At 41.1% G+C, this 15502-nt stretch overlaps 2 protein-coding genes across 4 annotated transcripts in view; one reads left to right on the top strand and one right to left on the bottom strand.

The window, feature by feature from the left end:
* Positions 1 to 7799, top strand: part of LOC117404070 (palmitoyltransferase ZDHHC19-like) — a 40574-nt gene extending 32775 nt beyond the window's left edge. The window contains exon 8 of the mRNA XM_058986400.1: positions 7490 to 7799. Coding sequence (XP_058842383.1) covers positions 7490 to 7493 — 4 coding nt within the window. The 3' untranslated portion in view covers positions 7494 to 7799. The remainder of the gene's footprint in view (positions 1 to 7489) is intronic.
* The window catches only part of LOC131697455 (atos homolog protein B-like), a 40651-nt gene extending 25696 nt beyond the window's left edge, over positions 1 to 14955 (bottom strand). The window contains exons 1-3 of one of the 3 annotated variants that reach the window (XR_009307300.1): positions 14781 to 14955; positions 14556 to 14632; positions 4376 to 4490 (exon numbers count right to left, since the gene is read on the bottom strand). The gene's annotated coding sequence lies outside the window, so the exon portion shown is untranslated. The remainder of the gene's footprint in view (positions 1 to 4375; positions 4491 to 14555; positions 14633 to 14780) is intronic. The other 2 variants (XM_058986368.1, XM_058986373.1) reach the window with 2 other exon arrangements.
* Between the last annotated feature and the right edge of the window lie 547 nt (positions 14956 to 15502).

Raw genomic sequence — 15502 nt, 5'->3', positions numbered from 1 at the left:
CTTAGGCCTGCTCCTTGACAGTGGGGCAGTGTTGACCGATACCCTAAATACTTTATTTAGCTAGGACCTGGAACACCTCTACTGTTTAATCTAGTTGCTATTTTCAGGTCTATAAAGAGTTCCCTGGTAAATGCAAAAAATTCATATTCACTTATTCATAATTGCACTTCAGAATGTAAAAGCAGAAAAGGTACGAATGAGGGGGCCATTCGGTCCATCAACGCTCACCTGCTTCCTAGCAGCTGACTGACCCTGAAATAATCTCAAATTCGGTCTTAACACTAGAAGCCCCGCGGTGGTCATTTTGGCGGTTTTTGGTTTTAAAATGTAATTTTCTCCAGTCGTGTAACACATATGGGGCTGTGCGTTCATGTTCCTTTCTGTCCATATGTATTAAATATTCTCACAAAGCATGAAATGCAGGACTGCAGAAATAAAGGAGATATATTACATTATACCTAAAAGACCTGGGAGCAGTCACATTGACGGCCATGCAGAAAATAATTGTATTTTGATTATACAGAACGGTATTCTACTTTATTATTGTTATATACCAGTCTGCAATGTGTTTAGCTGTAATCAGATTAGTCTCTACTCTCTGCCTGAGACTATTGTTTTCAATCAGCCTTTTGAAGGCTGGCGCCTGCTTGCCAGCTGCGCTGCTTTGGTCAGTCAATTAGCATCGGGACTAGTGAAAATAAATACCAGAGACCGTTGTTCAGTTGCTTTTGCTCATCTGATAATAAACCAAAAAAATAGAAAATTGCTGTTGAGAAGTTGAAAATGTATTGCTATCGTTTCAGTTTTGTAAATACGTATGCTGTAAACCGATGTCTGTTCAGGTGTTTATTTATTTACATTTTCTTGTTTTGATTTGTAAAATAAATGCTCATATATATTAAAAAACGAAATAGGAAAAAGTGGTGCGTTGTTAAGCGTGTTCTCTTTCTACAGCTTTAAATCAAAACACTGTGAAGCAAATTATCAAGATAAAAAATGATTGTTCTGCTTGCTGATTTGCTCTTTCGTCCCTAAACCACATTGCATTCACAAACAAACAAAAACCTTCATGCATGTTTAAAGGGAAAGCAAATCTGCTTGTTATTGTCGTACATGTTTCCATACATCTGCTGCCAAAAAGGTGGCTCATTCCTGATGATGCAACTTCACCAAACCTGCCCTTAACTGGAAACCAGCCAGTGTCTGCAATCCCGTCTATAGAAAGAAGACCCATAGGTGCTGACAATCTAGAGCAACCCTCTTAGCCAATCAGAACGCAGGACTGGTGTATTTTGGAAGTATTTCGCTGTTTTTACCAAAACCTTGCTTTATGCCCACCATACATTTTTTACAGTCCTAAACATATCAAACCACTGTTAAATAACCTCTCCAATAAAACTAACATGCTGTAAGCTACCAAACCCTCTGATTTTAATTATAAAACAACAACAAAAAAACAGTACATACATATCCTGTACTGGAGTATCAAACTGTGTTTTCACTGTCATATACTGCAGTGGTGGTACTAATTATAACTTGCCCTGCCTTCGTTACGCTTAAAAAAAATTAAAATCTGCAACGACCCACCCTGTCAAGATCCCTTTTGTAATACATTATAGTGAAGTATAATTGATAGGTCGGATTAAGGTTGAATAAAAGATGAAGATTAAACACAGGAATCTGGGCTGGGTTGCACCAGCTATGCGTAAAGTCTCTTGTAAGTCCTTAGTTGTCACTAGTTAGTTTATCAGTAAGCGCTCTCTTATTTCAGTTGCCCCACACGTACTTAAGCAATACTTTGTTAGTTTATCACTAAGAGCGGTTCATGCTACATTGGTGATGTCATCGCTGCTCGGTAGCCAGTTAGAAGTGAGGATATTTCAGAGGGCTTGGTCAGTGATACAGATCAAAACTCCCACTGAACCTTTAAACTACCGACAATAAACATATCACTTCATGGGAATGTTAAGAATGTTAAATTTTAGAGATTAATTGATTCATTAAATCTGCGCCTTATTGTGAATCGGGATGCTGAGATGGCAAACTTTTTTGTTCATACTTCATATCTTAAACCTTCACACTTCCCTATGTTATTTATAAAAATCGAAGGAATTTAAAGTGAGAAAGTGTAGTCCCGAGGGGGAGAGAGAACAGGACTACACCTCCCAGAAGGATACGGGCTGAAAAGCCCTAATTTGATCATTGTTTTTGATTATTGTTTAATTCTTGTTTATTAAATTTTTTTTAAAAAGTAGCGCGTAAGTTTCTCTGTGTGCTGGGTCTGTTTGAAAGGGGCAACGAACGTGAGTGGTTGCTCGATCACAATATATATACAGTATATGTGTGTGTGTGTGTGTGTGTGTTACGATTAAAAAAATAATAATAATTAAATCAAGAATGTTTTGTACTGGGAATCACAGGTATATCGTTATATTCATACATATATATGGTATAAAATATTGAAATTTAAAACAAACTTTTAGGAAAGTTTCTAAATTATTGATCAATACAGTATAACTTTAATAATGTTAATTAATGTTCTATGTCTCTGAGACATTTTCTATTCATAAAAACCTAATCATAAACCTCTCAAATACTGTGGACCTTGTACAGATAATAAATATAAATACTTACTTCTATATTAAAATATATAACCCTGGTGAAAAAATTTTATAGGAATCCTTCAGAAATTGAAATTATTCATATAGGAACTTTGAAATTATTCCTACAAGAATTTTTTTATCCTACAGGAAACATTAGAATCTAATAGGATGTTTATAATTATCAAGAGGATGTATGCGGTCTTGCAGGATTTGCAGACAAAGAAAACTATTTTAAATCACCTTCAAAGAGAAGCTCACGCAGCAAAAGTTCTCCAAACAGCTTACACCTCCCTAAAGGTATGCGGACACTTTAAGCAACAAATACGTCATAACTATCAGAGCTGGTGCATCCCATGAAAAGTTAGTAATGTGTAAGTGTAAGTAAGAACTTACACACAGCTCTTACCACTATAAAAACACTATAATACAAATAAATGAATGAAAGAGAAGTGACACACCTGTAGCAGGTTTCTAAGCGGGGAGGTCTGCCACTGTGGTCTGAACTCCTCAAACCTCCTGGGTTCGTATCTGACAAGTCACAACTCAAATGAGTCCAGCATCTTGGTTTCATCTTTGGAGAGGTTGTTAAAACATGCTTGAGGAGTACAGACAGGTCTTCATCTGACTGGAAGTCTTGTGTTTTTGTAATCATTCCTTTATTGCAGATGAGTGGGACGGCTGGCACATTGGACACATTGGACCCAGTCACAAGATTAGCCCCCTGGGTTTAAAAGTGTAGTGTCCCATACCTTATGAGGGCATTTTTTTAAACCATTTCTATTGGGGTTTACAGTAAAATATTTACAGTACAACAAAGTCATTTGGAAAAAAAAAATAACTAAAAGGCTTCAAGGTGGAAGGAAGCTACAGCAGAAAATACGTAAACAAACTGTACTGTCAACAAGGCTGTCTTTGTGAACAAGCGCATTCTTTTTTCAGGTTAGGCAAGTCATAACAGAGCACGCCCCAGGTTTAACCTTGCTGGGGCATGTGCTGAGCTGTGGAAGAGAATGCCCCCTGCTGAGCCACAGACACCACTTCCTGCCTCACTTGCTGCTCCTGGAGTGATTGGCACATCAACCTGCCTATGAGATCTGATGAGATGGGAGTCCAAAGTGACAATGTATGGGTAGCTTAAACAAATCGGAAACCTGCTTCACAAGCATCAATGACCTTTGGTTTACAACTCATGATCCAACTGGCTCCAGAGCCTGGTGTCTACCAGGTGAGCTAAATTCAGTCAAGCTGGTAAAGAGTGTCAATATATATTCTGTCCCTACCAAACTCATACCCCACCCTCCGATTACAAAACACCAAACACACCAGTAGTTTACTGTGATATTTTTACAGTGATGATTTTAACAAGCGTTCTACTTACCCCCAGACACCAATGACACCTACGGTACAGTGTGCAAACCACAAGATTATGCAGGAATTGGTGATGTTTTTAATTTAAAACAACAGTCATTCTAAAGAAAAGACTGCCTGGCACACATAAGGGTGCAGTGATATCTGGAGAAATGGATGATTTAACTTTACCAGTGTTATCCAGAGGCAACACCCCCACAGCACTTCACTTTCCAAACACAGTGTTACAATGCAAAGAGCCCAAAGCGATCTGTGGGTGAATGCCTGTGAAAGCTGCTGAGAAGGCTGATTTCAGCCAGGATTCTTTTGTATCAACTGGTACTTTACATGTGATATAGAAGACAGCACAAGCACACTCCAATACCAAACACCCCTTTCCCCTTTAAAACATAACTTCTACTCACCCGGTGGGCAAACTTTCCTTCCACGTCCTGAATACTGATCCTGATTTCTGTCTTCTTTTTTTAGAGCTGTCGTGTTCCAGATTCCAACATTTTGGGCTCTTCTCAATAAACTCTCCTAAACAGAGCAAATCGCAACACAAGAAACACTTTATTGTCAAGAGGCTTCTGAAGATATTCAAAATGCCTGGTTGTTTTTAGTTTAGTGGTTGTTTTGCTATTCTGGGATTCCCTCTCCCTCTTCCCCCCATTAACTAGAATACAATGAATGCAGTTCACACTGGCAACCCCTTTCGCTCGCTCTCTCAATCTCACGGCTGCAACTCAGCTAGCCTTTTCAGCTCATTTCCTACCAGCTGATAAGTGCAGGCTTGCTCCGTCAGCAGTGAAAGCACACAGAGGCTGGAACACTGCCTGGCAATTGGCCAGAGGCAGCTGCAGCAGCTTTTCTGATTGGCAGGCTGGGTTTCCAGTCCTGTCAGGGAGGCCCGCCCACCTTGCTCAGCTTGTGTCTAGTTCTACAGAGGGGGATGTTCCAAAACAGAACCGAGAACCAGCCAACAAGTTTGGAGATGTAACACCCCACTAATCACTCCCCCCCTCACCCTCACCCTCACCCTCACCAACCCCCACTGAATCTAGGATCCAAAACACAGAAACTGCACAGACCACTGCTTAAGGGGTTTGTACTTGTCAGTTTGAGCAACAGTTTCATAAGCGTGCACAGACTTTTCAGTTTGGAAACCAGAAAGGTTTCTTCACAGGTGCGGTAGACAGCATGTACAGGGTTATGATGTTTCTTCTAAAAGTTAAACTGCTATACTATATAAATATTTCTGGAGCTGCCCCCAACTCTCACACATTACCTCCTTTACTGTATTAACCATGATTCCTTTGATAAAGACACTGATAAAATATTTAAAGACAGCCTCAAGTTATATAAAGTATAAAGCACGCCATAAACATTTAAAAGTGATCAGAGTACAAACTGTATTTAAATACCAAATGGTATGTCAGATGCCTAAAGTGTCCTGTCATAGGAACACATTTATTAGCTTCTGAATAACTGTACATGTAAGAAGAGGGATACATCTTTTCCATAACTGGAAGAATGGGAGTGGCTACAAATAAGAGGGTGCCCCTCCCCTTTCTCCCCACTGCCCTGCCCACCCTCTGGGAAGCTGTCTGATAACTGCTGGAGCCAGACACGCTGTAAATAGACACCGTGTAGGCTCTTGTGTAAGAGAATGGTGAGAACCTGGAATTGAATTTTTTTTTTTCCACATGTATCTAGTGAACTGCTTATACAACTGTGAAGAAACTTGCTGGCCACAAATTATTCAGCGTACCAGAACCTATACAGAGTATGTCTGTGTGTCTCTGTCACACTTACATTTTTATACATACATACAAAGCAAGAAGCACTTATTAACATGTGGTGAAATCTGTAAAGAATTTCGTTGAGAGCATCAGAATCTGGGACTATGTGGAGGTTGTCTTTCTGTGTGTCACAATGGATGTACTGTAGGTCAGGATGTTCCACATTCTCAGAACAGCACCCATTTTGTATTTGTAGCCAAGGTGGGGGGTGTATGTCAGTATAATAGCTATGAAAGTGAATTCAGGTGGCTTTGTCTGCATAGTATGTGATCAAACAGGACACAGGACACAGAACCCAACATACATACTTAACACTGTGTACAAACAAAGTATCCTGTATCGTGAAAGGGTGGGAGTGATGGGGGTCGTGGATAAAGACTATGCAGTACTGTGAAGTAAGAGAGGCCCTGCTTGACTAGCTGTATAGAGAGACCGTACACAAAAAGGACAGATTGACCTGGGTGCAGAAGCAGCTCCAAAAAACTAAACAAAATGATGCTTGATGAGCAAAATTAAACAGTTTATTCCTACTGAATCTCAGTCAAAATGCAGGAACATTAGATTTTTTAATAAGAAATAATGGGCCCAGTTTGCAAAATTTGCACCCAAAAGGAAAGATCATTGTTTTAGGAGCAGGTAATCCTAGCTCGTTTCTGACCTGTTTTAATTGAATTATTGTTTTGGCGTACAATAAAAACACTGCTCATTCCAGTAGAACCCAGAGCAGACTTTCATTTCAACAAACAAATGGAACCATGAATTAGCAGCACCCTGTCTTCAGCAGCCACAACAGTTCAGTCCTGCTGACAAGCAGTTCATTAAAGTTTCACACGACACTTCAAACAAACAGCCGTACGGTAGAAGAAACCGGAATTGATCTGATGCGTTTTTTGGAGTATAGCGTGGATTAATGTTGCATCAAGACTGTATGTCTCTCTCCTAATTGATTAACATAATTGGAGGCTTTAAAAGGATAACCGTCTCTCTGCCATATCAGGTAGCAGACCTCCGATATGCTGGCACTGCTGTATCTGAGGTTTGAAAGAAACCTGACAGTGCTGATCCAGCAGTTTACTGGCAGCCCCAGCTTGTCATTCTTCATAAGCTTGACAGACGAGGGTCTGCAGCCACTTCAGCTTGGACTCTGATCCTCTTTGCAGACGTGAATAGGGGTTTGGCCATGTCAATTCTTGGAGAATCACAAGGTGCTTGGGGACACAGACTGGGGAATTTAAAGATTTCTTGCTTTATGAACAGCAAGAGAGCAATGCACGTTGTATTGGCTATGTTCTGTTTAAAGGTTCCAGGTTTTGCCCTGGCTTAAACCCTCCTGCCGTAGTTAGTTTTATTTCTGTTACACACTACGATGACAGAAGATCAGAGAAAGGAAAAGTCAGAGCTTTGACATTATGACCCCATACTGCACTCACAAAGAAGACCAAAGATTGTTCTCTCTCTACACCCGCTCCCTGGGCCCCCTCATCGCATCCTATGGTTTCTCATACCATTTCTATGCTGATGATGCTCAGATTTTCCTCTCCTTCCCCACCTCTGACTCCACCATCTCCTCCCGTATCTCTACCTGTCTGTCTGCTATTTCCTCCTGGATGCACTCGCATCACCTCAAACTCAACCTCTCTAAATCTGACCTCCTTTTCTTTCCCTCCTCCTCCCCCTCCTCTGATCTCTCCATCTCTGTTCCTCTGGAATCTACCACACTCTCTCCCTCTTCCTCAGCTAAGAACCTTGGAGTCACCCTGGACCCCTGCCTCTCTTATTCCCAGCACATCTCCACTCTGGCACGCACTTGCCGATTCTTCCTGAGCAACATCCGAAGAATCCGACCCTTCCTCACCAACTATGCTACCCAGCTCCTGGTCCAGGCCCTGGTACTCTCCCGCCTAGACTACTGCAACTCCCTCCTGGCTGGCCTCCCTGCGTCCGCCACCCGTCCGCTCCAGCTCATCCAGAACTCTGCTGCCCGCCTAGTGTTCTCTCTGCCTCGCTTCACCCACAATACTCCACTACTCCGCTCGCTCCACTGGCTCCCGATCACCGCTCGCATCCAGTTCAAGACTCTTGTACTAGCCTACAGATGCCTTGACCAGTCTGCACCCAGCTACCTCCAGACCCTCATCTCTCCCTACACCCCCACTCGACCTCTCCGCTCCGCCTGCACTAGAAGACTAGCTCTACCACCGCTACGCTCCCCTGCCTCCAAAGCCCGCTCCTTCTCCACCCTTGCTCCGCAGTGGTGGAATGACCTTCCTACAGATGTCAGGACTGCCCAGTCCCTGACCACATTCCGGCGCCTCCTTAAGACTCACCTCTTCAAAGAGCACCTGTAGAACTCCTCTGTTTGTATCCTGGGACACTATCACCCTTCATGTAAATGTGCTTTATTTTGCTCTTATCAGCCCCTATTTTACTGCATTTAATCCTGTACTTCAGAATACTGTAATCTGCCAAGTTTTTAACCTGTAGTACTTTGTATTTAATCACATCCTGATGTAACTATCACTATTTAATCATATCCTGATGTAACTATCACTATTACCTGCTGTATTATTGAATTGTGATTTGTCAAACTTGTACTTTACTTGAACAAAAGTTATTGTATTTCTTGCTCTTATTGTATTACTTGTATTGTAACGCTTGAAATGTTTTTGCTTACGATTGTAAGTCGCCCTGGATAAGGGCGTCTGCTAAGAAATAAATAATAATAAAAAAAAATAATAATTTGGCTTTACCTGCATTTATACTTTGCAAATGTTCAGTGCTGTATAGTCAAGCTCCTCAAACCCTATCTCTGAGACGAATCTAACTACAACTTTCACTAGAGAGCAGCAAGCCTGCTGTGGCGCGAACTACATTTCACTAGCACACTGCAAGAGAAAACCCATCATTAAGAAAAATGCCCCCAGTGTGTTTAACAATTGGCCGAGCGCCGCCGGGAGTCGGGAGGGCTTAGGTCGGCCAGGGTGTCCTTGGCTCACCGCTCACCAGCGACCCCTGCAGACTGGCCGGGTGCCTGCGGGCCTGCCTGCAAGTGGCCCAGAGCTGCGTGGTCCTCCGACTGGTAGCTGCATGGCGGGCCTGCAGAGTGAAAAGAACTGGACGGCTGACGGCACACGTTTCGGAGGACATGTGTGCTCGTCTTCGTCTCTCCCGAGTCAGCGCTGGGGTTGCAGCGGTGAGCCAGGATTAAAAAAAATTGGGCATTTCAAATTGGCAAGAAAATGTGGTATAAAACAATTGCAGATTCCAAATTTATTTAATATATAAATAAATATATATATATATTTATTTAAATATAAAAAAATATTTAGGCTTTAACAATGTTTCTTTCAAAACTGCACACTGAGACCTAGTGGAAGAGCACTAGACACAAATAATTAAATTGCTAAAAAACACGGATTGGCAGTCATACGTCTTCACTTTCACAGGATTCCAAATCTCGTTATCCAGCAATAACAAGACACAATACAGTTTCCTTTCATCACAAAGATCCCTGTTTACAGCACACCCTGCAGCAGAATGACTGATTCCATTGAAGTCAGACAAAACAGAACATAATAGACGAAGTTAAAATCCAGTTCCTTAATAATGTCTGAGCCAGTGGTCTTCTTTCCTAGTATAAAAGATTGTAACCGCTATGAAGACTGTGAACTCCCCGGACACTCACTGTACCCGGGACTTCTTGCTTAGATTTCTGTGCAGAAAAGGATTTAGCAGACAAACCTACCAACAGCGGTCCCCCTGTCTGGTATCGAATTGGAAAAACGCAATTAGCAACACAAAATTTCATTCAGCAGCGAGAGTGCATTATTCTGGTGGCAAGTTTCCCTAACTCCCATTTACCTAATCCTACCCATAGAGGTACTTCCGCTTCCAAATGAATTCAGACTTTTTTGTTTGTTATTTATTTATTACTGTGTAGAGTTTTGGACTTAGCTCCCTGATTTGAATGAGGCTAGCAGTGATTACACACTTCCTAATGGAGACTGGTATTGTGTGTGAAAACGGTACAAATGCCTTAAGCACAGACCCATCATTACGCAGGCAAGAGGTCCAGATCATCACAGTATAGCATAGCAGCCCCGTCTGGTTTAGTGCACAAAAGCACAGAGCCATACTACAGTATATCATGCCATCAAAATCCCCAGGTCAGTAAACTGTACACTTCTAGTCTAAGCCAAGACACCACCGTTTCGCTTCCCCATTTTGCTCTCTACAGTACACGCAAGAGTATGCATCTAAGAATGCAAAAGCTTATCCAATGCAGCACTTTTCTAATACTTCACCGCAGCAGTTCCAATGACTTTCCTGACAGGATCCCCGAGTGGGAATGCCTGGAATCCATGGACAAGCCGCAGTGAGCTCCACTTGGAATGCTGCACATGCACGCTCCACAGAGCCACACAAGGACCTGTGTGTGCCTGCCTATCACAGCACCGGCCACACTCCAGCCTGGGTGTCTTAAAGGAACACTGCGTCCTGTTTTTCAGTCTCAGTTATTTTGCAATTGGACCTCAGGCTTCAGCAGATTATCTACAGGCTAGCAAATGTATAATTGGAATGCACAAGCAGCAGCAGCAGCAGCAGCAGGACATGTTTAAAAGGAACAGGGACACATTCTCCTCGTCTGTCATTTGCGATTACAGTAGCTATTGGCTAGCTCATATTCTACTCTTCTGCAGTGTTACATGACTTCCTTTAAAATATTCAGGCAGAGAACCTGACAATGAGTCAGGTTGACAAATGTTTGTGTTAGTCACTTTATATTAGTGTAAATACACAGCAAGCCAAAATGTTTGCGATATACAGAAAGTGTTACATAAGCTTTTCTCAAGAGACCATCTAGATTACACAATAGTGGCACAGCACATAAGGCTCTGTACAAAAAAAATATTTAAATGTTAAAGCGATTGTAGCTAACAAAATAAGACTATACATTTCTCACCACATGTACCTTTCTTTTAATTTTAAAACATGGCCTCTGGTACTACACGAGGTTTCATATATCTCTGTTTGCAGGCTTGCTTTCAGATGGGCCTGCACTTTCTTGGTCAGTCCAGAGCAGTTTTTTAAATTTTTTTATTTAGTAGCCACCAGCTGCTTCCCCTATTGACTGGACTACTTTGCAGCCAGGAAGATGCTTTGACCACAAAGACAGACACTGTTGAAAGAAAAGACCTAGGAAGTGAAGCAGTAACACATTTTTATAGTGTAGAACCATACTAGTGTAGTTTACAATAACGTGTGTTTTTTTCAAACCTGTATAACTAATGGAAGTGAGAAACAGGTCCGATTTATTAAATGCTTTTATTAGCTACAACTAACCTTTTTTTGTAGCCGGTATCAAATTGTTTGGCATCCGTAATGTGAACCGCGCCCGTGTACATTAAAAATAGTTTCAATTAAATTCTGTTTGAAGGGACTCCGAGGTAAACCATGACTAAATATTACCATGGTGGGAAGTCAACAAAATCCCATTGCAGAGCACTTAGAAAACTATCTGATGATTCATGCGTCACCATTAGGCATGGCAATACTCCCTGTGAGCTAATGAACCAAGGATAACTCAATTACACTCAACCTAATCCCACCCTGTAAGCGTGTTATTATTATTATTATTATTATTACTAACCTGCAATAAAGACTCATGAACAATTCTAAATGGTTGTAGGAGATCCTGTGTGGATTAAAGGGGGTCTCGGTTACCAATGCAAGTCTCTTACCTGCTCTATGGGGAAAACTTTGATTTTTCTTCACAGGTACGTAGGGCTGAAATATATGTGTGGTGCTCAGAACACGTTTATAATCTTTATAATCTTAGAGACAAAAAAATAGAAAAAGAAAAGAGGGCTAGCTATTGGAAGTACTGAATTGTTTCAGATGTGTCTTATTTAGGTTGACATTTATAAGGGTTTTAATACTAAGGATCTCTCTGTAAACAAGGCCAAAAGGCACTATTTTGGTCAAACAAATAAATAAATAAATAAATACATAAAGTACAAAGTGAGTTGCAGGCTATAGGGCGCATCCTGCACTCCACGCGGATTACCTTTTTTGAATGATATATCTTTATGGGGTTTCTAGTATTACCTGGCAACGCTATATATCAGTTTTGTGTAATAAAGTGCGAGCATTCATTACGACAGGCAATGTTGCCATAACAGGAAACTCAGTGACCAATGTCATTCCCTCACACCGAGCCAAGAGTGAAGTCTATAAATGAATCCCAGGAGACTACTTCATCTTATTTTCTGTGAAGTTCATTTGGTGAGCTGGAGCGAGTTCAAGATTTGTTTTAGAACTGCAGGTATTTAAACAACTGTCAACATCTTCTAAAGATAAAAAGAAAAGTGGCAATGCTTTATACTGAGTGTCAGAAATAAGTGTTTAATTAATATACAATTAACCATTTGCTGAAGTTTAGTTCCATGTTAATGAAAAGTCTATAGATATGCCATGCATGTGTGTATCTATCATTAGACTGCCATTTGAGCTCATATTCCACATGTATTTTGAGTATGTCTTTGAGCACAGCAGTTTCACTCATTCCAGGTTTTAATCAGCCATTGACGTAAGTAAACCTCGTTGGTCCACTTGAGCTGGAATGACCCATATCTAATTAACAGCTGAAATAATGGCACACATTAACAACAAATTTACCCCAGCACCATTTTGTAAGGAAAAAAAAATATTGTAGCATTACCTGCAGCCAAGAAACAACTAAATTGCAGGCAGAAGCTCTTTAATGAATCCCCCCATGTTATTTACTGGTATTCTTTTTATAAAACAATGCTTTTTGAGTACTTTAATTTGTTTAATTAAATAATTTGGTTGAAAACCAGGTTTAGCTTTGTTCCAGTGTTTATCTTGAACACAAAGATACAATTTCATAGGCTGCAGTTAGGGGGATCACCTTTTCAAAATGCAAAAACAGGACACCTGCCATTTCTTATGCGGAGGTATATCTACATTTTTTTAAAACCTTTTCTATTGTTTCCCTTGAAGAGTGAGTGAGCGAGGGAGTGAGTGGGGGGGGGGGGGGGGTGCTGAATCAAGATATATACATACTTTTTTGTACTGTTTCAACTGGCGAGCGAGCGAGTGTAAGGCATTGCAAAATAATGCGTCAGGGGTGGTGCTATGATGTGCTATAAACAGATATGCTATGGTTTGATTGTGGCACTAACCTGTAAGATTGCACTGTTTCTATGAATTCGGGACAAATGCTGTCCCGGAGGCATTAAGCCTGGGACCGGGACTTGATCTTTACATTATGAGATTGTCCCGCCCAATTAGGGACGGGTGGTCACGCTAGCTGCAGTGTGGCACTGAAAGTTGGGGGAGGGGTCTGCTGAATGTTCCTCTAAAATGTATTTTAAGCATTTATAAAATTGATTATAAATCACATCCCCATTCGAACCTATCAGCAGCAATTACACTTTGAATTGTACTTAGAATGTAGATCTCGTACTCAGAATGTCAATGACAAAGCATTCTGAACATTAAACAGGGTCTATGAAAACTGATTAAGTACGTTAATATCAGGTTGTTGGCTGTTTTTTCCTTAGTTTAATGACTTATGATATGTTTGTAAGTGTTTGGTGGCTCCAAGCTGAGAGTGAACGTGATTAGAGATAGCCACCGGACACTTACAAACATACTGTCAAAGTCAGAGTGTAAATACAAAAAATGGGATTTCAAAAAGCTAGGAAACTTCTACAACAAGGCCCTTGGTGCATATATTATTCTGTGTATTATTTCAATCATATATATAGCCTTCATCTGAGGCTACTGTCTTTAATTGAACCACAAGTCACTGAGGGAATACCTGACCTGCAAGCTCAGTGCCATGAACTTTACCAAGTTTGATCAAGTCAGGACAAGTCAGGACAAGTCAGGACAAGTCAGGACAACTTCTTGCTACATTTGGCCAGCCTTAATATTTGCCACCTTTATTCTGACCTGCTGTATGGGACAAACAGACTATGTTGCATCTGAAGACAACTATTGTAGGTGCCATACATCTGGTATCATCTAAATCATCTGAGCTGTTCTGGCGACACATACTTTGTTCTGATAGTCTAGTGGTTTGGATAATGAAAGTAACATTATAAATGTTGCTTTGTGGCGTGGTATGTCATAATTTGACCAGTCGGATCCCAGAGAGCAACTAATGAAATTAAAAATAAATAAATAAATACATAAATAAAAGTTAGACATCATGCATGTTTTTTTCAGACATTTAGCCACGCTAGCTTACTGTGGGAGCATTCCATTGCTTTTGTGACAGGAAATTCTCAATACCAGTACTTCTCGATCCCTAAGTGGGGGGAGTTTTTCCAAACAGTGTTATTACAGATGTATTATTCAGACATGAGGCTTTCCTGTCACCGTGACATATTGGCACTCCAAGCCATCCAGATGTATCATCACAACCTTTCTGCAGGAACGACTCGCAGTGAAAATATTGTGTGTTAAGATTAAAACGCTTAAAATCAGAAGGACCTTGAGATCTCTTAAATTGTAAAATGTACCATTGTGAATGTCTGAGCTGCCATGGTCGTCAAGGTGAGTCACAGTTTTAGTATTCGATTACTGTACCTTTAGAGTAAAACGTCTATAACAACGCAACAAAACAAAAACAAAAAATAGGACATAAACATAAAAACAATAACTAAACCACCAGGTTTTTAACATTATCAAGAAAGCTCTACACAACAAAAGAAAGGCATCTTTAATAAAATAACGAATTAGTAATCGTTTATTGTGTATATTCTTTACTTACCCTTACACAAGTGGAAAAGTCTAGCACCAAGCGGGCCAGCACTTACAGGGTTACAACGACAACCCCCTTCCGTCCCTCTGCAGAAATCAACACAACAAGATGATTTTAACCCAGGGCGACTGGTATAAAACTGAATGATGACATTTAAATTCAGCCAGTGTCGTCCCACTTTCACAGCAGAACGACGTTTTCAAATAAAAAAAGAAGTTCGTTACTGTTACAAACCTCCTCAGTGGCCCCCTCTTTCTCTCTTCCTCCGTCTCTCTCTCTATCTCTCCTTTCTTTTCGTGGCACCCACTTATCTCAATTTGTCTCCTCTCAGCTGTTTCCTCAGTGCCTCCGCCCCAAAATATGGCTAGGTCCCTTTAAAAAAAACGTTTCCGGGTTTCTCTCTTGGTTTTTCTCTTCTAGCCGAAACTAACCCGCCCCCAAAGCCAAGGGATTTGCTACACTCTTCAAAGCTGACCAATCGGTGGCCAGAAGAACGCCTTTTTGCAAAAAAAATATATTATTCATGACATCCGTGGTCTCTGATTCGTTGGAGGGTGTGAGGCAGCGCTAAACGTCAGCATGTGAATAATCCGGGGCCCGCCCAGTACACGTGCTGTGTTGTCTTTCTCCCCTTGCTTGAAATTCATACAACCAGAGTGACAGATAACAGCAAGGGGAAAGCCTGGGATAAGGGACCGCTGCCGTACTCGTCGATTTCACAGGGACGCAGTTCCTTGTCTAATGCAGTGCATTGCAACTGTAGCACTACACCCGCGTTGTGGAAAAAAGCTACCAAGAACGACAGCTGTATAATTCACTCTGCCTGCGTGCCCTCTACACCTTCCTGGTTGTGTTGAGTGCAGTAGTTCTGTCTTCTGTATGTTGTAATCGTTGCCTCTGACGATTCAAGCGTTTTTGTATGACACAGATAGACAAAATGAGCTCTTAAAGCTGCG

Source organism: Acipenser ruthenus, chromosome 2 (assembly GCF_902713425.1).
Source record: "Acipenser ruthenus chromosome 2, fAciRut3.2 maternal haplotype, whole genome shotgun sequence".
NCBI lineage: Eukaryota > Metazoa > Chordata > Actinopteri > Acipenseriformes > Acipenseridae > Acipenser > Acipenser ruthenus.
The sequence above is the reverse complement of the archived record's forward strand: the minus strand, read 5'-3'. Positions and strand labels throughout refer to the sequence as shown.